At 37.5% G+C, this 26,538-nt stretch overlaps 2 protein-coding genes across 3 annotated transcripts in view; one reads left to right on the forward strand and one right to left on the reverse strand.

Annotated features, from left to right (window-relative positions):
* Nucleotides 1–26,538, reverse strand: part of NLG-3 (neuroligin 3) — a 551,048-nt gene that overhangs the window by 360,469 nt on the left and 164,041 nt on the right. The gene's annotated exons all lie outside the window — the stretch shown is intronic.
* The window catches only part of NLG-4 (neuroligin 4), a 260,340-nt gene that overhangs the window by 66,222 nt on the left and 167,580 nt on the right, over nucleotides 1–26,538 (forward strand). For both annotated transcript variants that reach the window (XM_046615827.2, XM_046615828.2), the window contains one exon: nucleotides 40–215. In XM_046615827.2, the coding sequence (XP_046471783.1) occupies nucleotides 40–215 (176 nt within the window). The remainder of the gene's footprint in view (nucleotides 1–39; nucleotides 216–26,538) is intronic.

Below are 26,538 nucleotides of genomic sequence, written 5' to 3' on the forward strand. Positions count from 1 at the left end.
GGTGAAAAGTTTCACGGCTGATCATTTCTGATTTCACAGATTATCAGACTCGGTGGGTCCCGTCTGCCCTCAAAAAATTCCTGACATAACGAACGAGCAGGAAGCGCTGGAAAAAATGCCTAAAGGGCGATTGGAATACCTGAGAAGATTACTGCCGTATCTTCGTAACCAGAGTGAAGATTGCCTCTACCTTAATATTTACGCACCGGCGATGGGTGAGTCATCTTTTTCATTTCTTTTTTCATCTTAAATTTTATACGGTTGTTCTTCTTCTCTCTCAACGCCAATATGTCGAAATCATAACGAAGGATAAGAACGAGGCACGGTCCTTGAAAAGGATGAAAATTAAATAAAAAAATCAAATAACATTGAATAAAAAGATAGGGAAAATATTCGCCTTGCAACGGGTACAATATGCGGTTACATAATAATTACCTGCACCAATCGCCGCGGGTAGTTGACAGGTGATAACGAGAAAGGATTGCGGGAGAATAATAAGTCAGTTAACGGAATGAAAAAGAAGAAGATGGCGAACAAAAGAAAAATTGATATTGCACAACCCCCCCGTCTGTAATATTCTTCAACGAGCTTAAAATTTTCGCGAAGCTTGACACGAGGCAATATTTTTTACATATTTAACCTCGGTATCGAGCGTTATAGCGCACGGGCTTCGGTTGAGAGATAATTAATAACAATGAGTAATGAAGAAGTCAAATAAGTTAAAATTTAAATCAAGTTTATTCAATTGAATCTCAACGCCGAAGAGTATCACTGCGACTCTTAATAATAAAACATAACGTTGAACAACGAAATCGAAAAAAGTTGGACAGATAGTTTCACCGTTTTCTTTTTATAAATCAATTTCACAACAATTGCATCGTTCGGTCAATTCCGAACAATCGTGACAAATTTTTTTTTTTTTCAGTTTGAATGATTGATTCTCTGTACATCGTGTTACATGAATACTTGATTACTTTTGATTACTCGATGAAAAAAGGCTGGGAAAAGAATGGATCGAATGATGGACGTACGGTACGGTGTTAGAAAAAATGACACAACAAAAGACAATAATTGTACAATTGCTATACAATTAGTCATTACAATACGTATTATCAGCTTCTTAAATGAAATTCGATGGTTTTAATGTGTCTTTTTAAGTTAGGAAAATATTGTGTTTATCGAAAATTTAACCCGGTCAACTTTTATAGTCACTTCAGTCTTTGTACATACTTTCAACACCATAAACACCTTTAACACTTTCAATGCTTTCAATAATTTTAATATTCTTAACGCTTCAGTCACTTTAAATATTTTTAATACTCTTAAAACTATCAAAACTTGTAACACTTTTGACACATTGACGCCTTTAACAATTTTAACACTCAGAACACGTTCAATACTCTTGAAGTTTTTTATACTTTCAACGTTCTTAACACTTGAAACACTTTTAAAACTTTTAAAACTTTGAACACCTTTTGACACCTTTATCAGTTTCAACATATCAATCAGTCTTAACACCTTCATCGGTTTTAACACTTTCGTCAGTTAAAAATTTTTCAACACCTCAACACTTGACCACTGATTTAATACTCCGAACACCTGGACACTCCCAACACTATGAACACGTTAACACTATTAACCCCTTTAACCCTAATCATCTCAAACACTCGGCACTTTCAACGCCTTATCTTATTTCGCACCGAAGAGGTGTTCGAAATTCATTCAACTCGTGGCGAAGAATGCTCGGAGAGAAAAGCGTCATGTCTGATGGAAGAAAGTAAAGGGGTGAAAAGTATCACTCGAAAGGGTTTTGCATCATTTTTTGCGGGTTCAACGTCGCGAAGAAGCCCCGTGGAATACGGGATCAGGCGTCTCGGAACGTGACGGAATGCCCGCACGCCGCGTTGCTTGACGGGAGGGTAAAAAGGGTGAACCTCCCTACCCGTTTCCCAAAAAATATCCCCGGGTTTCGCCCGTTGTTCTTGCGCACCGCTGCCCTCTATGCGCAATGTGTATACTTGGTATTTTCCCCTCACCGCCAAGCGGACGCGTTATTTCCTGTTTATTTCACTCTCAGGGCACGTACTCCGGGCGGCGAGGAACGCTGAACGCTTTCGATACTCGTATATCATTGCGTTTTATTACCGGAGGACGGGGTGGTGGAGTCAACGTGATATTCCTAGGTGTTATCCTCCTCGGATTTCTATTTTCCACCCTAGTTTTGTCTACTTCACCCGAGAGACCGTGCAGCTATCTCGAAACCACCGAGGATTCAAATCGCTGCAAGTCTTTACCCGGACTTTTTTCCATCCTGCATCGTATCGTTGGGCGGTTCAATCGACTCCGTGATAATAACATTTTTTTTACGATATTTGATAAAGAATTCTTCTTTACACCGGCTACGGTTTTCGTTGATAGTATCGTTCGAGTCGTCGTGGGCTTGATATTTTACAAACGTTGCGTCGGAGATACGCGAATTCGTTTTTTCTTTTCATTTGTGGAATGATGACTGTGAGAAAATCCTCGAGTGCTTCGAAAAGAAAAAAAAAAGAAAAATAAAAATCCGTGAACAATTCAGAAGCTTGTGTACTGTAACGAAATATTCTAAGGACGATTCGGTTGATTGAGATTCTTACGTATGGGTATATTATCTTTTGGAGAAATAGCTTTTCATCTTTTAAAAAGCGTCTTTCAAGCGTTTTTCGTTTTTTTTTTTTTTTCCTTGTCGCACGATATAAATCAGACAACGTATAAGATGATACGCGAACAGAGTTATACGATGATGAGAAGAAAATAAAAAATATTGCAATTCCCAAAAACATGAATAATTATGAATACATATATAACGGTGCTGGTGAAAAGGGGATGAAAAGTAAAAGTAGAATAACGGGAAAATCGAAAGCGTCAAGGGCCAAGGGACGGCAGATTGGTATTGACGTAACAAAGGGCCAGAAATTAACGTCCTCAGATTGATATCCGTTGGCTTCTCCACAGCGAGCTGAAGAGCTCGACACTTTAACCCCTTATTGTTGTCTGGCTCTGGTCCTTCTCCCCTACTTGTAACCGAGCCTCCTATCTCGCCCCCGTCATTCGGGTTTCTAGTGCCTCCCCCTTTTCCTCGCGACGTCGCGAATCTTCTCACCCTCTTCGTCCGTGTTTCGCGTGACGGATCAAAACCCACGACGAGTTTGTACCATTTTTGTTTTCTCCTTCCTTGCTTCTTACGAGGTCAAATTTTTGTACACTCGTTGAAATCGACCCAGAATCAAGGAGTTCCGAATTTTCGTGCTTATTAATTAATTTCTACGTCAATCGAGGATATTGGAATTATAATTATTAGTGCCCGTGTAAATGTTTGTTAAAAGTTAAAAAATTTCTACGCATAATGTAGATTTGAGAAAAATTGATACTGCATTTTCTAGCTGCAAAAATAATTTATGCGGAAAACCAAATAAGGAATGAAAACGATTTGAATAAAGAAATATATTGAAATATTAACGAGAGGCGCTGGTAATATTTCAAAAATTCAGAGGCTACCTGCAAATTTTTTTTCCAAGAATCTAAATTTTCGCCCTCAAATTCTTCGGTATGATAATCGACGTTGTGAACAGGGAAATGGTGAAAAAAAAATTGTTTCAAAACATGTTGAAATGGGGTAAAAATTTCTTTGAGGATTCATCGAAAATCGCGAATGTTAAAAAATTCGTACTTATTCTACAACTGTATAGTTTGTACGTCAAATTTGTGATTCAAATCATCATCGGGTATCTAATTTTGGGGATCAAATTTCAGCCAGATCCCGGATTCCCTGTGACGCAAAAAAAAAAAAAAAAAAAGAAAAATAAAACACAGAGCCGAGACTTTCTACCGAATACACGGTTAGAAAAAAAAAAAAATGTCCCGACAAGTCCGATCAATTTTTTGGGTGATCTAACCATTTTTTAGTGTACGACTAAGTAAAAAAAAAGTGACAAATTTCAATTACAAAAACTTGAAATGTCAAAAAATAGAAATGTAACAAATAACAAGAATATATTTACAGAGTCGACCTACCGGGAAATTGCGTTTAGGTAAATTTTTTTCGACAGCGTAGTTAATTTATCAGGGCACGCGTTTCGCCGTCTGATCCGCGAATTTCAGGCGTCTTTCTTGCCCGTCGCTAGTATCGTCAGACCGACGAGACGTGCGTCGGCTGATTGCACCTTTTTCATGAATATGCCCTCTTCTTGTCGCGTCGTCGTGGAGAAGCGGCAGCAGCAGCAATAACAAGTACCCAACAATCTCGGTGTATATATAAGGTACTCGGTCTGGTCGACGACCCTTTCAGTGCCCTGAAATCCGTCTGAGACGAGGCTTTAAGACTTCCGAGGGATCCGGTAGCTCTGGGAATCCGTTACACAATACACCCTGATTATTCGAGGATTTGCTGATTTTCCTTTTTTTTTATTTTTTCAGCTTTGCTCAATTTTATTCTAGCTGTAGAAATAACGAAATGATCCTTTTCCGCCAGCAATATCGAAGCTTCGATCTGCGCTTGCGATGACAATTTTGAAAACAACACCAGGTGTGAAATTGGTATCGAGTTTACACGTTGTCAACGAAAAAGTGAGTCTCGTCGACGATATCGAATACTTTGCGATGAGGTAAGAATCCGAAAAAATTAACCGCAATAAACACGATAAGAATACAGCTTTTACAAATTTCCGAAAATAGAAATTTCAAGAAAATTCTTTACAAATACATGTGTGTTCGAAAAAATCAAGGGATTTATTTAACATTGTTAGAATAATAAAAAAAAGAAAAACGTTCCCTAAAAATTAACCAATGTTTTATTTAAACAATTTGATGATAACACTTGGGTATTATTATTATTGAAATTTAATTTTCTCATCGTCTTTGTTATGGTCGACTTTTTTCAAATTTTTTCTCATCACAAAATATTCAATATCGTCGACGAGATTTACTGTTGGTTGAAAATGGATAGCCAATATATATCCTTGAACGTATTTGTTACTTATTTCCACTCGCGTATTGCATTTTTAAATCCGGCTCGCGGTTATTTCTTGCGATCGAACGCAGCGAAGCAATTTTCCACAACTTATAATACAATGATGAAAATAAGGGTAGCGATCGTTTATCACGCGTATAAGTAATTACTCGTGGAATGCAATTTATCGATAAGCTGTCAGCGCAGGATATACATGCATACCTTTACAGGCATACGGTAGAAAAATTCGTCGATATGTCGTAACGTGCCACGTTTTATAATCACGCGATACTCGTGCACGATATTATCCTCGAGATGGGAAAATAAAAAAAAAAAAAAAATGAGAGAAAGAGATGGAAATCCGATATCGAGAATCTGCGCAACATCGGATATCGTCTGTAACACCTTTTTAAACGCACGCGTATTATTATCAAACCTGGTGATTAATGTACACGCAGATATTCACGTATAATGTTCATACATATGTACACGTAATATTGTTACACAAGGTACGATTAATAATAAGAATCGAAAAATTGTTGAAAATAAATTATTTAATCCCGCTTCGTTGGCAGCTGCGCGACAAAAAAAACAAAAAATACAATGAAAAAAGTAACGTAACTAACGCTGAGGACACGGCTCGACGTTAGACTCTTGGTATTAATTAATAAAATGATTAAGCGAACCTTTTCACAAGCCTCCATTAATTACCGCGTACAAGGTTCCCTCGGATGTACCACCTGCACCTAGACACGAAAATTATGATTCAACGGCAAAACATCCACGGTCTATACGCGTAAAGCTTCACCTAATTTTGCCGTAAAAAAAAAAAAAAAAAAAAAAAAACACGAAGGGAAAATGTTCATGCGGTGTTTTTTTATTCTCTTTCTTTTTCAACTTCCCGTTTCACTGTTTTCAGAGAAAATAAAGGAAGTTATCGTTATTTGTTATCACACCAAAAATCAAAAGTTGACTTTTCATCAGATATCTCCACCGTTTGAAGTTTATAGAATCACCCTCCGATAATTATGATATCTTGCAAATGGATGATTGGGTCTGAATGAAAATTGGCACCGTGAACTTTCTTCGGTCGCTTAATCACGAATCTGAAGTCAGATCGCAAAATCCAAAATACCGATCCAATATGGCAGAATGAAGAGAATCTAAAGGTTTTCCGATTTTTGGTAGAATTTGGTAAGCGGAGGTTTTTTTGGGTAACCGATGACGAATCTAACGACACAGTTTCCAAATTCTTAATGGTGGATTTGCTATGGTGGTTCAAAATGAATGAAAAAAAAAAAAACAGAAACCGTTTAGTAAAGATACGAATAGAAAATTGCGTCAAGTTTTGGCCTTTTTCCGAACTTTTTTCGATCTTTTCAAAACAGTCTCATGACTTTCGTTTTCAGAGGATGTTATTTTACGCAGTCTAAATTTTTTTGTCGATCAATCTCGGCGGAATCGTGGAAAAATTCGTCGAGCAACAGGACATTTCACCATCTTCTCCTCAATACCTTGAAGAAAACGTTTATTTGCTTTTGAAATTGCATCAATCCTCGATTCAGTAACTAAATTAAGCCGCAATGAAATGTTTATGCCTCTTAAAAAATGCTGCGTATTGCCAAGTCACACAAATCTTACCTTCTTACCGATCTTATTTTCCATCTTGGCACTAAACTGCATTTCTTAAGATGCAATAGATATTTCACGACGACTGAATTTAGTTACTAAAGCCAAGATTCACGAAATTTCGAAAGCGAATAAACGTGTTCTTTAAGGCACCGACGGAGAAGCGGGTGAAATATCCTGTTGCTTGATGAATTTTTCCACTATTCTCCCAGACTTAATTAACAAACAAATCTTCATTAGGAAGAACAAAATCGGCCGAAAACAAAAGTCGTGAGACTGTTTTGAAATGATCAAAAAAAGGCCAAAACTTGACGCAATTTTTTATTTTTCTCTTCACTCAACTATTTCTTAGCGGAATTATAATTGTTTTTTTTTCTTATTATTGATATAGCCGGGATGTGAAAGCCATGTAGAAACCAGGGTTTACATCAATTCGAATTTTTTTTAGGAGATGTAATATTTTTTTTTTTTTTTTTTTTTGTAACGAAAAATGCTGAAAAAAGACTTCCAAACGATTTGAGCGACCTCTAAAAGTTGATTATATACGTTCTCCTTATGACTGTGTCATTAATTTTACATCTCGAAACTTTCAAAAGGCGTGCGTGAAAAAAATCATAAGCTCGTGTTTTTTTTAATCACTTTAATGTACATACGTTACAAGTTACTTTCATTTAACCAATTCTTCTGAACCTAAAAAAATTTTGTACAATATTGCTTGGTTAGTTGTATAAATTTATAACGAAAATCGAGATAATCAATACGGAGTTTTTTTTTTTTTTTTCCAAACGTATCTGTCTTGCAATTCGAAAAACTGACTTGCGAACCGCTACAGTATTTTTTTTTTTTTTTTTTAACGGTGTACCAAAGATTTTCCCATACTAAGTACAATCTCGTAAAAAACACCACGCTGTGGCAGCAGCTACGGTGAAACAGTTCGAGAGAGGGTGGATGCAACCGGGGTTGGAATTGCTCGGTGGTTATTTGTTGAAACAATAGAGAGAAACGTTTTAATCAATGTCAACCCGTTTCACAGAAAGACGCGGACCCCTCTGCAGTCGTGCCCTTCCTTCCTTCCTTCCTTCCTTCCTTGCTTCCTCCCACCCCCCCAGTCTCCAGTTTTCATGGGGTGAATAACGGCGTTTTAGAAATCTGTGAATCGGGTGCTTTGATAAATGAATTTTTGGACGTTTTTTGTTTTCGATTTCGTTCGTTTCTTTCTTTCGTGTTTTTTTTTTTTTTTTTTTTTTTTTTTCATTTGCACGTCACCGGTAATCACCCGGAATTAATAGCAAAATAAAGTTGAACAAAAAACGAAACCGGAAACAAAAACGAAACGGAAATGTCGATCGAATGTAAATTGGAACGTCAATCATTAATTTCACTCAATTTTCGTCGATCTGTTTACCGGTGTTTCATTTTTGGAAATTCGGTGAAAATCCAACGAGTCCTAGATAAATTAGCTATCTTTAAAACTCGGGGGGTGGATATTTTATGTATTTTTTTTTTCCTTCAAGCAAGAGTGCCACGCTGTTATTTTCGTCATTTGCAATTGTTCGATTATACAGAATGAAAAAATACTGAATGCACAGCTGGAAACTGCGTAAGGTTGATTCGGAGGTTTAACCCCCTCCCCCCACCCCCCTCGGAAAAAAAAATTTAACCACGATCGTAAATCATATAGTCTTAATGTCTATCCGTCTGTCTCATTTTCATTATTACAATTGTTATTTAGAATTAAAAATTATTGTTTAAAATTTTGCCTCTTTGTTCAGGTTCAATTTTTTTCTTTTCGATACACTGCAATATTTCTCATTGTTCTCATTCAAATTGTTATTAAATTCTTATGCTTCTTATTTCGGAAAGTTGGAATTATGTAAAACGGTGAGAAATTGCATAATTACGCGTTAGTGTGGCGTTTAAATAAAGAGGCCAAGAAACGGATGGAAGTCGAATTTCTTGCTACTCGTAAAACGAAACAGACGGGTGGAAATGCGAGCAGTGTACCGAGCGGAGAGAATTTTTCCAGACACGCGACGATGTTGAGATTTTGTTTTCGCTTGTAAAGTGCATACGAGGCGTTAATAACGGTTTGTAATTTTTAATCAGAAATTTTTTCTTCATTTTTCTCTCTGCCAAGGCAACTTCAATTAGGAAAATTAAAAGGAAAATTGGCACACTGCTCGTTGAAATTCTTTTCTCGGCGATTCAAGGTGGATTACGCCTGTAGTTTCAGTTTTGCAAAAGTTTTATTTCGCAACTGCGATAAAACATTTTACAGACAAATGTATATATACATATATATGTGTGTGTGTGTATAATACATAAGGACAAACTTATAAGTCCGATAAACGCGAGCAGCGATTCTGAAGCTGTGAAATAAACGTTTCTCATGCATGTCTGGAATCTGCTGGTTGGAAATCCTGGCGTGGAATCTTCGAAGCGGGAAAAAGCTTTTCCACATTCGCTATTTTCCATTTCATATTTTATTTATCACTTTCTCTCTTTCTCACTCTTCTATGGTTTTCTCGATGGGTCTGCTCAGAATTTAGGTAAAATATACATGCAAGATTTTTTCGACGAATTAGCGAAGCTTTTGTGCAAAAGTGCACAATGGTGCGTAGGAGCTTTTAAACGATTTTTTATTTATTTATATTTTTTTTTTGTTTCTTTGAATCTTAGGAGGACTAAAAGTTCCAAATTCTTCTGTCAAATGATGATTTTTCGTTATATATTTATTTAAGAATCAGCTTGGACGTTGAGTTGATCGGAAATTAATTGAAGAGGATTTCGCAGATCAACAACGGCAAAAAAAAAAGATGTAACACAGTTATTTTGTAAAAATTTATATAAAATCGTAGGAATTATCATGTACTAAAAAGCTAAACTGTGCGTGATTTTATAACCGGAAGTTACGGAATATTGAAAAAATTCGATGACTAGCTCGATCGAATTCTCAATTTTTTACTAGAATTCTAGAATCGCTAGAATATTTTCTATAACCAAAAGTACAAGAGGCTTGAAACCTTTGGTAAAAACATATTCACGCATCTTTTAATTTTCCATAAAAATTTTCTCGGTGAAAAACGAATTGTGCGTAAACGATGAAACGCGTTCAACAGCTGGATAGAAATATTTTCTTAATTCGAAAAACGTCGTTTTGCAACATTTTTTTTTCACCCATAGAAAAATCCCAACCGCGGGCCGAAACTTTGGAACGAAATGATTTCCGACCGCGATTCTTTCGCGGAATTCGCAAAAGCTCGTGAATCTCCTTTCCTCGGTATCAATTGAAAGTAATTAAAATTTTTCCTACCTCGGGGCAGAAATTCATTTCGCAAGCTCCACCAATCTTCTCGCCCCTTGCTATCCATTTTTCTTTCTACTCATGCCGCCGGCTATCTCCCTCGTCTCTTTCCTCTATTTCTATCCCCTCCTCGTTCCCTGTCCACTAATTTTCTCGCGACTCGGCCGAGAGCCGAAGAGACCGAAGGACCCGGCTTCTTTTCCACTCTTAATTCTTCAGCCCCTGGCTCGGCAAGAAAAATAGCCTTGAGAGAATTTCTTCTTATTCACTCCTCTCTTTTCCTTCCCGCCGATCTCTTTCAATTTTTCGTTTTTTATTCATGTTTTCCTTCACCCTTCTCCCCGCTTCGCTATTTTATTTATTTATTTATTTATTTTTTTCAACTATTTTTTCCTTCATAGCCCGCTTCAGGATCGCGTTTTTTCACGTGCGTTGGAATTGTTCAAAATAATAATATTAGTATTTTAATCAGGTGTAACGAATGTGTAATCAGAAAATTGTATTGACAAGAACTTTCTTGTCAGTTTTCTCGGAAATTTTATTGCAATCCGTTTTTAGGTGGCTAGCTAAGTTATTTCATTAATCACATTTTCTATTCGAAATGTTGGCTGTCAATAATTTCATAAGATGAATCATATTTTGCTCAATATTTGACAGCTTTTCATTTCTGGATACGTTTCGCTTGATTTTACGATCGAGTGTTAAAAATCTGTGACGGAAAATTCACATTTCATTTCTTTCGCAGACTTGTTCGTGCAAAATTTACTACATCCACAGTGCGTCAAAGCGATTTTCGTTATTTAGAAAATGAATATCGCTAGTTAAGAAGAAAAAAAAAAAGAAGGGATCTCCTTCGTAACTGTACGTGATGAAACATTTGGAAATTGGCAAAATGAATGCACAACGTTTCATTTTTTATCCGGTGCTTGCAATCTAGAAAATTGTAGGGTAATAAAACGTGTTCGAAAGGTCAAAGCGAGCGACTGTAAAAATTCCTGACCAACGGAATGATGAAAAATAAAAAAATTAATGCGCCAAAACTGAAAGGTAAAAAAAAAAAAAACTGTCTGCCCCGATCTTCACGCGAGTGAGGAAAGAGGCGGTGGAGGGGGAGGAAGGTGGGGAAGGGGGAGTAATTTTCAATGAAAGGAATTTAAATTCAGCGTTTATAATACGCGGAGAGAAAAGGCCAACTTTCCGACTTTGAGTATAGCCGGAGAGGAAGGAGGAGGAGGAGGACGAGGAAGCCAAGTTAAAACTTAAAAATTCATTAGCGAAAAACGTTTCGCTTCTTCTCGAAACTCCGGAATTTGGAGAAAGGGAACTCTAGGGGCTATCCAGCGGCTGGGTGCCACCTATTTTTGCATCAAGTACTAATTTATCGAGGATTACTCGGCGTACTGAAGAATTTGCTTCTTTCCCTCGGAGAATGCAGCGAGCGTGAGGGAAAACTAACTGAAAATAGAATGAGAGGGGATTGGAAAGATTCGAAAACTACCCCCTACGAACACCCATTTCTAACAGGGTGGTCGTTGTAATTTTTCAAAGTATACTTTTCATCCCTGGAATCGATAGATTGTGACGAGAAGAATCGCGTTTGAATTATTTCAGATTTTTAGCTTCGTTGGGAAGTGTGTCGAAATCAATTTGACAAATGAGAAGCGTTGTTGGCATCTGTAACAATAATTTTTTCGCGTCTTGTTTAAATGGGAAATTTCACACATATATGTGCGTGTATACACGTGCGTGCCAATAACGCGAAAGGTACTTACAATGCTTCGTACGATCGTACAATGGGCTCGAAAGGTCTTGGAATGGGATTTGCGTGTACTGCAGAGACGTCGTTAACATCAACGAATTGGAATCGCACACATTCCGATGTGCATGTACACCGCATATCGTGGTCGTTCGGACCAGTTGAGGTTCTGGTTCTACACCGGATGCGGTTTTCCAACAAGCTCCAATTACTCCCTCTCTTGTCATCCCTCGCAGCAAGAGCACGAGCTGCACTTACCAAACTGGGGCGAGACCGAAGTTCCGAATTTGAAAAGTTCCGAAAGTGCCTAATTCCGAATTATTTCATGGCGAAACTTGAAGTAAAGAAATCAAACTTTGAAGAAACAACAAAGTTTCGAGTGGTCGGAAGCCCGACGGCTCAGAGTTCCAAAATTCAAGATTCTGAAAATTCAAGTTTCGATCTATAGCGGAATCACGGGAAGTAAATTTCGAAAATTGAAATATATTCGCGGAGCGTAGTTTTTTCAACAGGTGGGAGTAAGAAAATCAGAAAAACCAAAAATCAGGATGACCAGGATTCCGAACGTAAAAATATCGAAAACGCGAAACAAGGAAAGATGAAAATTGTCGAATTTCACTAAACCGAAAATTTCCAGAACTGAAAATCTTTGATCATTCGGAATTCCGATGTTTCAGATTTTGTAATTCTCTCATTTTCGCGCTTTCGGAACTTTGATGTTTCGCGAAAGTTTGATTTCTTCACTTTAAGTTTTTTACCACCAAGAAATTCGGAATTTGACGCTCTCGCAATTTTGAAAATTCGTAATTTTAACTCCGCCCCGTCAAACTGACACTGAAATGCAGATCCTATCACGTATAAGAATATTGAAAAATACAAAGTTTTCGATCAAAAACAGTCTCAAAAATTGACCGTCAATATTTGACTTTATTTAATAAATTACAATAACAGACGATGGATCGGCCGTTTCGAAAATGGAATTTCTTCCAGTGATTACCGGAAAGAAAAAATACGTAAAGGAAGACTAAAAAATGGAAAAACTTTGTTTTACGGAGGTAATCCAAAAGCTTTGTCACACTCTTACTCAACTTACGTCTCGTGCACTGTATACAAATAATTGAAGTACGTTGCCGCTTCCACCGTTGCTGCAGCCGCGCTGAAGAAGAGAAGAAAAAAATACACAAAAAGAAAAAGAAAAAGAAACATGAAATTGGAAAAATGGAGGTAAAAAATAGGTGAAACATGCAGGCAACGTTAGTATTTGAGTGCGCGTAGCTGCGAAACGAGCACCTGCATCGTGATTGGACAAAAACGGTTTATTCCGTCAGATTCCCTGCAGGACCCAAAGCTCCCCTTTGAATCCGCGAGCCTCGCTTTGACCAGCTAATAACGAAAACGACGGTCCTTTGTCAGATCGAGGAACGAAATCACAAAGCAGGGGAGGCGAGCCGCCCCATTCGCTTCCAACCTACAACCTACAACCTACAACATACAACATACGACATACAACATCCAGCGGCAGCGGCGTCGGTCGACAGGGAAATGAATCGCGTTTATAATGCACGTGTGTGTTTGTTTGAGTGGATCTCTTTTCCCGTTTCTGCTCTCCGCCTTATTTGTATTTCTTGATGCTCGCTGCCGGGCTTTCGCTGTGTACGTGCAGGATTTAACGTAATCAGGACCCAGGAGTAAAACCTCGTTATCCGGAACAGAGAGAGGATCCTCCACGATTCTCATGGCGATACTCCGATGTGCTTCCTTGAACAATTACGGATCACGTTGGAACAACGACAAGGGACATTTTCATCCTTGAAGATTTTTCGGTCCGATGAATATCTTGACGCCATTTTTTCACTTCTCATCACCTTTGGTGATGTGGGAAAAGTTTTGGTTTTGGTTGAAAAACACTTTTGAAAATTTCAACCTATCTTTGCGTTGTCGAAACTCTCGAAGCCGAACAAAGGGGTTCTTAAAGAAATTACGATGAAACTAAACTGCTAGTAACTAAATCGGAAAAAGTTCGAAATGGCTGGATGAAAAAAATCTGAAGCTTGGAAAATTTTACAACGAAATGATCGGCGTGAAAAATATTGCCGTGTCCTGTTTAATCGGAAATTTCGCTTCTACCCGGAATAATATCACTTTTCAAGGTTTTACCGACAAACGTATAATATTTCTGAATAAAATTAAATAGTTATGATTTCCTAATTTGTATATATACAAATTTCTTTTTCTTTCCAAACTTTAGCATTTGACTGCCAAGTCCTATCGGTTTCAAACTTTTCACTCTACCGTTTTCAAGATCATTGCGAAAGTTTGTCGAACAAACCGACAGACTCTTTCCTTTTCACGGTGATGAAAAGTATCGTTAAAGAACTATTTCTCCAGCTTGTTCTATATATTTTTTCTCAATGAATCATTTTTGTTCGCATTTGTCGAATCATTTTTATATTCACATTTACTATCCAGTTTTTTTTTATTTAAAGAAAAAAAAAAATTTCCACTCCTTGGTGAAATTCCAACAAGTATCTAAAATACCAATAATATGATGATCAATAATAATCACGTTCATTTGGTTTTTTTTTATATAAGCTGTGCAGGATCCAGTCATACGAATGATGATTTTTCTTTCATTCGTTGTATACGTTTTCCTTTTCCCGGTTGATATCTTAGCTCGGCGCGATGTTCAAGCTGGGCAAAATAAAGGGGGGTGGATAAAATGTAAGGAAAGACGATTTCGAAAGAAAAGTGAAACGACGAAGGTTCGTCATCGCTGAAAGCTCATGAGATTTCCCAGCTTTGGAACGCATCGAAGGACTGACGAGTAATGGCTCTCAGAAACTCATCGAAAAAGTGTATACATGATGTACATGCACGTGTGTGTATACACGCATAATGAATATATATACATATATATAAATATATATATATATATTAGAGTGTCCCAAAAAAACCGACTATTTTTTTTTTTTCAAAGAACATTGAAAAATCGTCAGAGTATCTCTAGAAAATGACCCTGTGAAAATATAAGCTCTTAATATTAATATTTAGAGGTGGCGATTTGTAATTTTCTATTTCCCATTTAAATAACATGGGAAAATTTTTTTTTGAACTTTGGAATTTTGTGATGGGATAACGAGCTACTTCATAAGTATGACAAAATCAGGTCTTATAGGAAATTTGATGCTCTACAAAAAAGATCTGATTGACATTTTGCGTAAATCCAGCCGTTTCAAAAATATCGAGCCTCAAACTTCGGACTGTTTAAAATTATGCTTTTTTTTCGTAAATACAACAAAAATTAATTTATATGTATTATAAACCAAGAATTATCAACTGAACAATAAATATATGCATATATTTGACGGAATGCAGATCCGAAATTATTAATAATTTTAATAATATTAAAAATATTAATAATTTCGGATCTATTAATATAAATAATGAAAAAAATATAAATATATGTGTGTGTGTGTATATGTAAAATTGATATATGTACATATCTAACAGCCCATCGAACTTTCTCTGCCCGTGAATCTTTTCTTGTTCAGCCCTTTCGTCTCGATAATAAGTTTTTTGCTTTTGTTTCGGATTACCAAAAAAAAAAAACAACGCGAGTTTACGGCAATTTGAAAATTTTTCTTCGCACAAAATTGGCACAACTGCATATATGATTAACGGTTGATAAATTGATTATTTGATTTCTATGAAAAACCATATCAACTTGAGAAAGTGGTTTTGATATTTTTTCATTTCACTTCTCACCTTACGAAACGACTGCGATAATCGTCACAAGTGAATAGTAATAAAAAAAAAGTGACCTCTTAATCTGCATACCGCGGTCTGAAGGAACTATACTCTTCTCGTTTTCTTCGGCTTTTTCCGTCGCGGCTTTCTTTCGCAGAGCGCAACGAGCACGGGAAAGGAAAGGAGTGGAAAAACGCAGGAGGTCCAGAAGAAAGAAAAAAATAAGAAAGGGGGAAAAAAAGGAAGAGAAAAGAAAAACGTGGCTACTCAGCGCCACCCGGGTCGCCCTGTAATTGTACTTTACGCCAAAGTCTGGGCTAGTATTTCACAGTCGCGAATACTTATGAATTTATGGCCGTTCTCCAACTTTGGCTCACCGCAGGGACTCGGCACTCGGTCGTCGACGTCGTCGTCGTTGTGCAGGCGTCGCGACGCGACCCGGAGCGTCGGGATGCCTGCAGGAACAACCCTCGCCGACCCCGTGAAGTTAAAATATACCTAAACTACTCTTGAAGTAATTACAGTTGGAGTTTATCCGACCTCCTACAGAGATTAGGATGTTTCCCGAATCGTTGAAACAATTATACCAAGTATCAAGAGTCGCGACGCGACCTCCGAAATTGCCTCATATTTCCCTAACTCGCTCATCAAATTCTCACGAGATGATCCTCGAACGCACGATTCAGCGAAAATTTACAATTAAGACATTTCCGTTCGTGCTTTTTTTTTCTCGTATTTATGTTCACTTGAATTGCTTTCGAAGAATGATTTTTTTTTTTTTTTACTTGGGGGGGGGGGGCAGCAGAAGAAATTAAAGAAAATTCTTCTCTTCACCGTGATAAATGAGAGTCTCGAAAACAGCCGACTGAAAAATCGCACAATCGCTTGTTTGGAAAAAGTAGTAAGGATCAAAAATTATGTACGGGACATGGTAATTTTTCACGTACATCATTTGATTGTAAAATACGGTAAGCTTTAGATTTTTTCATCAAGCCGTTTCCGAGATCATTGCAACTTTTGTAAAAATCTATTTTTCTGATTCTAGAGGTTCAAAAACGTAAATACTCGTTGATATTAGAAAAAGTGATTTTCTTTTGAAACCAATATTTTTCCCGTATGACCAAAGGTGTTGGGTGTGAAAGTGAAAATAGTTGTACATCGTTGCCCAACAAGTAGAGAAAACTTGAAACTTTTATCAAGTTTGAGAAATTATATCGTAATCCTTAGTCGGAAAACGAGTAGAGACGATACCGTTCCATTTGATCCATGTCGTTAATAGTACGAGGGTCGTTAATGGGGGTGAGATTTATTTTGACGAAGACAAAGCGAATAAGAAGAATCATCCCAACAGCTCTTTGCGACAATCGCAGATTTTACTTTGCGTTGCAAAGTATTGCGAGGACAGAAAGTGGCGGCAACACCACGATTACGATTCAAGATGACGGTCGAATCGACTTCCTAGGGTTAAACGCCTCGAATTTTCTCACCCCTTTTACGCTCGGGTGATAAAACGGCGGAAACTCTGTATGCGGATGCGGGAGTAATGATCGCTTGGAAATGAAGAGAATAAGATGACGGAGAAGGAGAAGGAGGAGGAGGAGGAGGAGGAGGAGGAACGCTGTTAATTATCTGAAACGAGACACTTGAGTCACACACACACACAAACACGCGCGTGCGTACATATTACACGTGCCTCAGACACACGAAACCGTTTGCAACTACGAAGGACGAAATGAGCTTGTACCGCCAGTGTGGAGCGGAGAGCTTCTCCTCCTCCTCCTCTTCCTTCTTCCTCTCAACTCAGCGTGGCAAAATCTCTCGGGGAGTTAGTTGCAACTGTTCCTGCATTAGTTGGAAATAAAATTTACATTTCATTTTCCCGTGGGATGTGAGCGGGGCATTATATTCTTATAAATAGAGCTGGACCAAGGTTCGATCGATCCGCTCACTCCACTATCCGGCTTTCGTCTCATCGCTGCTGCCGTTACTGCAACCAGAACACAACGGTAAGCTTTGTTGAATATCGGTAAAAGTTCACTCGTTCTGAGTATTAGAAAAGCTGCGCAGTTCAAATTATGAATAATTCAACACGGAGGGAAAGGAATTCTTTAACCAACAAAATATATTTCGTTTGTGTTGATTCGTTTCAATCCAGTATTCGTCATTGGTTCCAAACACGATGACTTTGGTTTTGAAACTTCGATTTAGTCAGTTGATTCGAGGCAAAACCTTTCTCGTCGCGATCTCGAGCGAAGTATCGATTCGAGTGAACGTTTTAATGCGTTTCCGATTTTGAGTCAACTGAATGTCGTTTAGGAAAATGAAAAATATACGGGAGCGAGAGGAACTCGAAGTTTCGAAGTTAATCACCGCTGGTGAAACTGACCGCGGAACTGGGTAAGAGAATATATGTGTAAAGGCTAGACACCTATAATGCAGAGGCGGTCGAACGATCGCGAAATAGCTCGTAGAAGTTGCTAATGCATTCGCCAACACTTCTCTCAGCTTCGGCGATGGTGGCGGACGGTGTTGGAGCTCTTAGAGCCACCAGGTGACTAATCGAATGACTGGATTAACCCCGGTACGAAGTAACGGAGAGCTTATACATTGAATTATCGTTATTTAGCCACTTTGAAAAAGGAAAAAAAGTAGAGTCAGAAGAGGGGGAAAAAGAAGAGGACACACAGTGGAAAAAAATATAACTCTTTCCGTGACGCCTTTCTTTTTGGTTCCTCTTATTCCTGATAATTGACAAACGATGTCCCTAAGAATTTTCGATTATCATCGTTGGCAGAACTTTTCAGGTCTCAGTTGATTTCCATGGTGTCCAATGGTCCTGAAAATGTCCTTGAATTTGTTACGGATCTTCTACCGGAGATCACGATAATCGAAAATTAATTTATCTTTCGAACCACCGAAACGTACAACCTGTTTCTCCATTTTGTTCATCTGTTTTTCTCCTTGTTTTTTTCCTAATTTCTCGAGTTTGTTACAGTTGGTAGGTTTGAAATTGGTAACGTATTCTTTTTTTGTTTTTTTTTTTTTGTTCCTCTCTGAGGTCTCTAACCGGATATCCGGCTTGTACAAAGCTGCGAGCCTTGGTCAAGCTCCGCAGCGTTAGGTTTTAGGAAATAATAGCATTAGTCTGGCCTCAAAGATCGGGTTACCTCTCTGGAGGATCGGAAAATGTGCTTCCTGCTTAACGGGAGCTTCTCTACACCGAGAGGATAAATAAAACACACGCGAGAAAAAAGTAGGTACACGGGAAATATCCCATCCACCCCACCAAAAATTAAATACAATAAACAATCGAACAGAGATTAAAATTGACAATTTTTAATTCATTTGAGGCGATAAACAACGCGGTATAAAATTTCATCGATTTGTAGTTAAATCTACATGTAAGGCAATCCTTGTTTCAGATTCACCCAAAATTGCCGTTTTGATCAAATTTAGAATTTCCTCAAAATTGACTCAGCAGCGTCAACATTTTTCTCCTTTTTTCGCGAAACTCACTGCAGAAATTATATCTCGCAGTAGTCGAAAGGAATGAATATTCATGCGTAAAATATCTTTCTGATTATCCACACTAGACTTGGAAATTACGGAAGGCTGGAAAATAAATTTGTCTCGTTGAAATCTTGACCTCCACTAATTTTTAACATTATTCAAATATGAGTTGAACAGTTACTGATGAAAACCAGTGTCCTTGCCTAGAGGCCTGAGAAAATTTGATTTATGGCGATTTTTTCTCTTACAGGAAGAAAAACAACGAAGCTTTTTTGAATTTTTTAGTGGATTTTAACAGACATTCGATAAGTACCAACAAGAAAAATTTCTTACCGCGAAATTGTTGCAAAATGGCGTAGTTATTGTCTGAAACGTGAGAGCCAAAATAATTTTGAATTAACATATATTTTTACCACGACGATTTATGTGAACAAAATTTTTGTTCGTTTTGCGACAATTTTGTGATAAAAAAATCTTACTCGTACTTTTCAAATGCGTATTAAAATGTACTCAAAGTTTTAACAAGCTTCGTTGTTTCTCTCCCTGTGGGAAAAAAAAAAATAAATGAATAAAAAACGCCGAGAATCACTTTTTTCAAACCTCTAAACCAGGTCACTGCTTTAATCTCTAAAACCTGTATAAACCACGATTTCAGGCAAACGATAAGCTCAATTTTTTTATTTCACAACGGAAACTGACTAGCAGTTTTCACGCCAAATGCTAAACGCTTTGCTCATAAAAACACGCGTTCGTCAGATTTTTCGACATTTATAATTTGTTTGCCGTTTATTGAGATTAAAGCTTTGCTTTATATTCTCTTTCTTCCCACCCTCTCTCTTTCACTCTCTGTCTGTGATTTGTAATTTCATTCGATTTAATTCTGTATCCAATTATACGGCTTCGCTAAACTTCGCCGCTTTTCATTGATATATTATACGCGTTGTGAGCCCTGTTTTCAAATGAGCTTTGAAAATCAAATATTCGAAAATCCGTTTCATCAACATTTCATTGCGTACAGATTACAGAGGGAAAGATTTTTCTCACTTAAAACTTACCATCGCGACTCCGATCTCGCATTTGAAAAAGCTCTCTGTTCGTTCCTACAACAGGATTCTCTTTCTTTATTGTCACAAAAATTTTAGTAATATCAGATTGTCAGAAAAACGTGTGCGCGGTATCGAATTATCAGATTTTCGGTACTTCTTGCTGCTATAATCGAAACACAGAATCGAGCTGATGGAAAAATTCTATGATTGGTAATTGAAAAAAGAAAAGGTAAAAAAAAAGTCACACATTTTTTTTGGAAAAAATTGGCTCTGATACATACATATTTGCTGGCGAAATTTTTTTCTTTTTTTTTTTTTTTCTTCGATCACACAGCTTTTTCCAAATTTTTCACCAACTTGCATATTATATTTTCTTTCGACGCCAACGTTCCCGTTCAACCAGACATTATTTTGCATCGTAATTGTTATACCCGTTTCGCTTTAATTTCCTGTTTACATTTCCCCACAATGTATCCGGAGTTTTATCCGGGGTGTGTAAATGGGCGAAGAAGAACGTCCCCGACACGACTGTACACAGACTCGAGTGTCATCCCCTGCCGACCATCCCGCAGTTTCTGTTCCTGACTTAAATTATAGCCTGCAGCAACGGAGTGGGTACATACCGAGACGGCTAGGCACGCCCCGGTTAGTTTTCGACCGTTGAAAAACGTTGAAAAACGTTGAAAAACGTTGAAAAACTACCCTAGGCTTCACAAGCTGTATTTCCGTTTCATTCGTCTTTTTGTTTTTTTTTTTTTACTGCTGCAGTACGGAGTAAGGCCGGCATATTCCGAAGCCAAGACGGAGCGGGGTTTCAAATTCCGAATTTGAAAAGTCTTACGAAAGCGTCAAATTCAGAATATTTTTGTGGCGAAACTTGAAGTCAAGAAATCAAAGCTTGACGAAGCATCAAAGTTTCGAATCCGGTCCCAAACACGACGCTCAAATTTCAAGAATGAAAAATTCACACAAGTCAAAAGTTCGGAAAGTGCAAAAATGAGAAAATTAATCAATATGGAACATAAAAGTTTTGAATGATCCAAGATTTTCACTTCTGTAAATTTCTGGTTTGATCAAATTTCACCAATTGCATATTTCTTAGTTTTGGATTTTCGATATTTTTACATTCGGAATCCTGGTAATTCTTATTTTCGGTTTTTCTGATTTTTTCAGTATATTTGAATTTTCCGAATTCCACACTACCGAAACTTTATTTTTCGAAACCTTGCTGTATCGTAATTTGAATTTTTGGAATCTTGCATTTCGGAAATCTGATCGATCGAGTTTCCGGCCAATCAAAAGTTTGTTGATTCTTCAAAGTTTGATTTCTTTACTTCAACATTCGCCACCAAATAATTCGGAATTAGACGTTTTCGGAACTTTTCAAATTCGGAACGCCAAACCTGCCCCGGCGAAACACTTTGCCGAGCTTGAGTGAAAGAAAGAGAGAGAGAGAGAGAGAGAGAGAGAGAGAGAAAGAGGAAAGAGAGAGAAAGAATTGGAGAAAGTTCTCAACCACGCAACTTATAACGAATGCAGACTTTCCTTATTTGTTTCCACAATTTAAACCATTCGCCATCTCTTCAGTCACTCGCTTCGCCTTGTTTTACTTCTTTATTCACTTTTTCTCTTCGTTGAAATATTCAACCGCGAAATGAATATAAGTTAAAACTTGCTTCCGGCAATGCAAAATTCGTGATTCGTTTAATCCTCCTTATTTATTATCTTGTGTTTACTTCGCTGAGGCAAGTTCAAGAAATTTACGTAATTAGACGGTTAAAGAGTGTCAAAAATGCTTTCGATATGGATATGTATTATTCAATCTTTTTTTTTAAATTTATAATGTTTATACTTAATCGAATAAAAAAAAAAAAAAATAGAGGGAAGAAGGTGTAAAATTTTATGAACTATTCTAATATATAAGATATTTATTTATTATTATCTCTATTTTGCCAAGGATCGAACGGGAAATTTTAAATAATATTCACTAATAATTCATTTTTTGGCGATTGGAAATATTTGGTTCTGTTTTATGACCATAAAATTTAAGCGATCCAACAGAATTTCCATCGTTCTGCACAATAAGAGATTTTACGTAATTTGGTGGAGTTGAACTGTTCAATGGAGAATAATCTAGACTAATGTTATCTACATGCTCGTCTCCCCAAGAGTAAACGACTCGTCGCTTCCGCTAATTGCACTCTTACCTTTGGCTGCGTACACTTACTAGTCAAATTAATTAGTCTCTTATACCCTCGGAGTCAAAAGCTTACTCACGCTTCATTATTTGAACTATAAGTTCTCGTCACAAAGGGAAGAAAATTTTACTATCAAAACTCGTTAAGATTTCGTTTCTAATTTAAAGAAATATCTTCATTTTCTTCTTATGTAGTTTCACAGAATTTCTTACGATTTCAAATTTGTTCTGGTAGTAATTTTCAGTTATTAAAGATAATTGCATATGTTTCGAGTATTTAAAATATAAGAGCTTTGACGAGTAATATTCTTCAATGTTTCCAAGCACAGTTTATGATAACCTTGAGGTATCACAGACCACTTCAAACACGTCGAATGATTTCTAAGGTTCAACGAAAAATCATTGACATTTATTTTAAGTGAATAATTACAAACTCAACAAACATAAGATTACATTCAGTTACAGTTTTTGAATGATTTGACTTTTGATGGAAAAATGCAGTACGCAGTTTTTACCGTTCGTTATAAAATATTCATGATTTCAGTTTCAATGTATAATTTTATATGCTCGGAATATTTGGAATCAAATTTAACGGGTTAAAAATGAGAAAAATAAATCGTAAATTTGAGGCGGACGAAGAAAATTTCTCGATCCATGAAAAAGGTACAACTTTGGCGACTGCTGCGGGTTTGGCTGATCGAACAAGGTTCGCAGGTCACGGTGCGAAATTTGCAACGCGTTGGTATAACAGCAGCGACGGGGGCTGATGCACTCGAAGATAACAATACGGTCAGCTCGGCCAGCCGCCGGATGATGTACGAGGGCATGAATTGTCACGATCCTGACAGCGAACCCCCTGCAGTTCGCAACCCCTTCGGCCGAGACGGTATCTCCGGTATTCCTAACGGGGATACGAGCGAAGAACCCACCGACCCCCAAGAGCGAGGTTAATACGCGATCATTCCGAAAAACGAAGCGAACTTGGATTCGTTCTTGCTTCTTCTTCGTCCGCGAATTTGGCGAAAGCGCCGAATTTATAATTTTTTGGTAGAGAAACTTGAGGTGAAGAAATGAAACATTTACACGAAGAATCAAAGTTTCGAATCCGGTACGCTCAAAGTTACGGAAGTTGAAAATACCGAAAAGGTGGAACTGAGAAAATTTCAAATTCTCAAACGTCGAAATCACGAATTAGCCAAGATTTTCAGTTCTGTGACTTTTTAGCTTGCAGAAATTTCACCACTTGTTGATCTTTCTTTGTTTTACGTTTTTGATATCTTTGTATTCGGAATCTTGGTTATTCTGATTTTCGGCTTTTCTGATCTTTTAAACCCACTTGATGAGAAAACTACGCTGCGTGAGTGTATTTTAATTTTTCCAATTTTACGCTATCGAAACTTTACTTTTCGGAACTTTCCTCTAACGTAACTTGTATTTTGGAACTTGGAGCCGTTTCGTGAAAGTTTGATTTCTTCGCTTCAAGTTTCACCGCCAAATAATTCGGAATTAGGCGCTGTCGGAACTGTTGAAATTTAGAATTTCAACCCCGTTCCAATTTTAGAAATTTTTATAACAAAGATTAGAAAAGCAAATGGAAATAAAATTAATTCTAATGGTAAATTTTATCAAGGACGAAGATGAAACGGCGATTTTGCGGCGTCGGCTCGCTTTGGAAACGGACTATAAAGCAGTCAGTGCATTGCTCTGGCGATAATTAGTTCCCTCTGCATACAGACGACCGGGTCAATTATCCGACGCACATGACATAGGTACAGTAACCACGTCAAATAGATCGAGCGCCCACAGCTCTGTATACACCTTCTATTTCAATCCGGATCAAGGGCTGCTGACCTTCTGGAATAACGTCGTAGCTGTGCGAAATTTTTACGATTTGTGAGAAAAAAAAATTGGGTGCTTGGTTATTTTGGTTTTTGGAACTGTCATTTTTTTGTTTATTTTGTTTAATTTTTTTTTTTTTCATTCATCCAATTAACTCGACGGAGAATATGTTTTCTACACATTGAAAATATCTAGGACGAAGTTCCCTACCGGAGCTTTAGGTTTATAAAAATATTTTTGTACCGAACTTGAAACGTTTGTTGAGAATGTGAACAAGTGAAACAACAACAATATTAATGAATTCATTATTGCCCAAGCTTGCAATATCTCTTAGTCACTCATCGAGGAGGATGGAAAATAATAAGTTAGATGATAGAAAAAAAATCTTAAACATGTGTAGCAACTTATTCGTGAATTTCAATTTTTTATGGAAGACAAGAATTTTTTGTACAAAATCTTCTAACGCCGTTGGATAAATGTTTTGACTGCGTGAAATTTTACCTTTCGGGCGATGAAACTAAGCGCTAATTTGTTCTATGCCAATTATTCCGTACATTATTTTCAACAGTGCCGGTACAAATAGAAATTACACAATATCTGTGCACTCACCGAAAGTATAATATGGTAAAGCTTTGGAAAGAGGTCGCGAAGGTAAGCTGAGAGACAATTTTCTCGTTAAATAATTTTCACTCGGTTGAGCAGCACGAGGTACACGGACAGAGAAGAACAGAAATAGAGAGAGAGAGAGAGAGAGAGAGAGGAATAAAGAGGAAGAGATAGCCAAGCGGCCGTATACCTACTCCTCGTGAAAAAGCTCGCGCGAACGAACGAATTAACAGCTTTCTGAAAGCTTTTGTTTCCTGCAGAGTTGGCGAGGACGAGCCGAGGAGCAGCCTCTACGATCGTTAAATCGGCGAAAATGAACGAGCGTTGAACATGCAGAAATTGAGCGATAATCGGAAAAATTATGTCACGAGTGAGAAAACGACACTCTACTCTAATCGATTCGAAATCAAGCTTGCAAGTTTTCCTCTTCGCATCAACGTTCAGACCACGAACTCGAAATTATAAAGTCGTAAGCGCCCTTTTACCTGTACCAATATCAAGGAATTGCTGAAAGTTTGCTTTTTTCGATTCAATCGCGTGTAGGAAAATTGCACGTCGGTTGTTAAAAAGTTGAAAAGAACGTGTCACGTCATGGAAAATAGGCAGGGGCTTATCGCGTGGATCATCCGATGGTAATTTCTCGCCTCTTGTTTTTAGCGAAAATCTCTTTGGTCCAACGTTTTTGTAAAAGAGAATAAAAAAAATTAAAAAATGGGGAGAAAAAAAATACACTCGACTTTCGGTTTTGCTGCCGAAGTTTAACAGGCAAACGAGCTGAATAAGAATATGCCGAAGTAAGTTGGGACCAAGACGAGAGATATAGCTGCATGGTTCGGTTATTTGTGCTGAAACTTCGTAAGACTGAACTTGAGAAGTTACCTTCTTCCTCTTTTCTTCAACTTGAATCCTTCGGTGTTTTTTTTTCTTTTCTTTTTTTCTTGTTTTTTTTGTTTTTCTCTCACAACTCCGCGTCTCGCTCAGCTGTGAAAATCTCAAATATTTCCGCCGGATGATTTAGTCCCGAGAATTTCACGATCGAATGATAATCATCGCCTGTTCATTAATAATTTCGCTGATCATTCATGGGCTGTTGCTGTCCTACGGAATTCAACGAACATTGACAGTGGAGCATCGATTAATCAAGTACTTGAGAAAAATTTTTTTCAGATGTCCGCTCATCTTCTGTCTGTGTTTTTTTGTTCGTTTTTCTACGTCTCGTCTTCGGCGATATCCTTTTTTCTCCAATGTCCACACGGCACTATTCGAAAATATGATATCGGAGGTATGAATCTTCGTTTAGCCGAGCGATTGAAATGTACGTTACGTTAATCGCCCATTTTGACAAATTCGATCTTTTCAGATAGACGGTTAGTTAGTAAAGCGTTGGTGAAGATTCGTGATGAAAAATTGTGACGTGGGGAAATATTTCGAAATTTAGATTTTTCACTTTTTCAGTAGTGGAAATTGTAAACGTGATAAAATTTTTATTTTGATATATTTATCAACGTCAGTTTTTTGGTTACGAATTTTTAACAACGGTTTACCAAATCGCAATTCTTCGAAAGATCGATTTCTTCAAGATAGGGGGGGCTGGTGTAACGAACATACGATACAACGAGTATATTGACAAGTGTTTCAGCGAAAGAAGGCGCGAAGTATAAAGAAACGGAGGCGAAATCGCTTTATTCCTCTCTCCCGATATTCGATTGTGAAACCGCCTTCGAACAACCTCTCCATACAGATCTCACTACGGATTACATAGGTCTGAATGATATTTGAACGATGAGAGCAAATACGAGCACGGGAAAAATTGACACGCACAAATACCGTAAAGAAAAAACCAAAAGCTGAAGAAGAAAGGCTTCGGGAGGAGGAAGAAAAAAAAAAGAAAAAAAAAGTTGAATAATACTTCAACAT

This window comes from Neodiprion pinetum, chromosome 3 (genome assembly GCF_021155775.2).
Source record: "Neodiprion pinetum isolate iyNeoPine1 chromosome 3, iyNeoPine1.2, whole genome shotgun sequence".
Taxonomy (NCBI): Eukaryota; Metazoa; Arthropoda; class Insecta; order Hymenoptera; family Diprionidae; genus Neodiprion; species Neodiprion pinetum.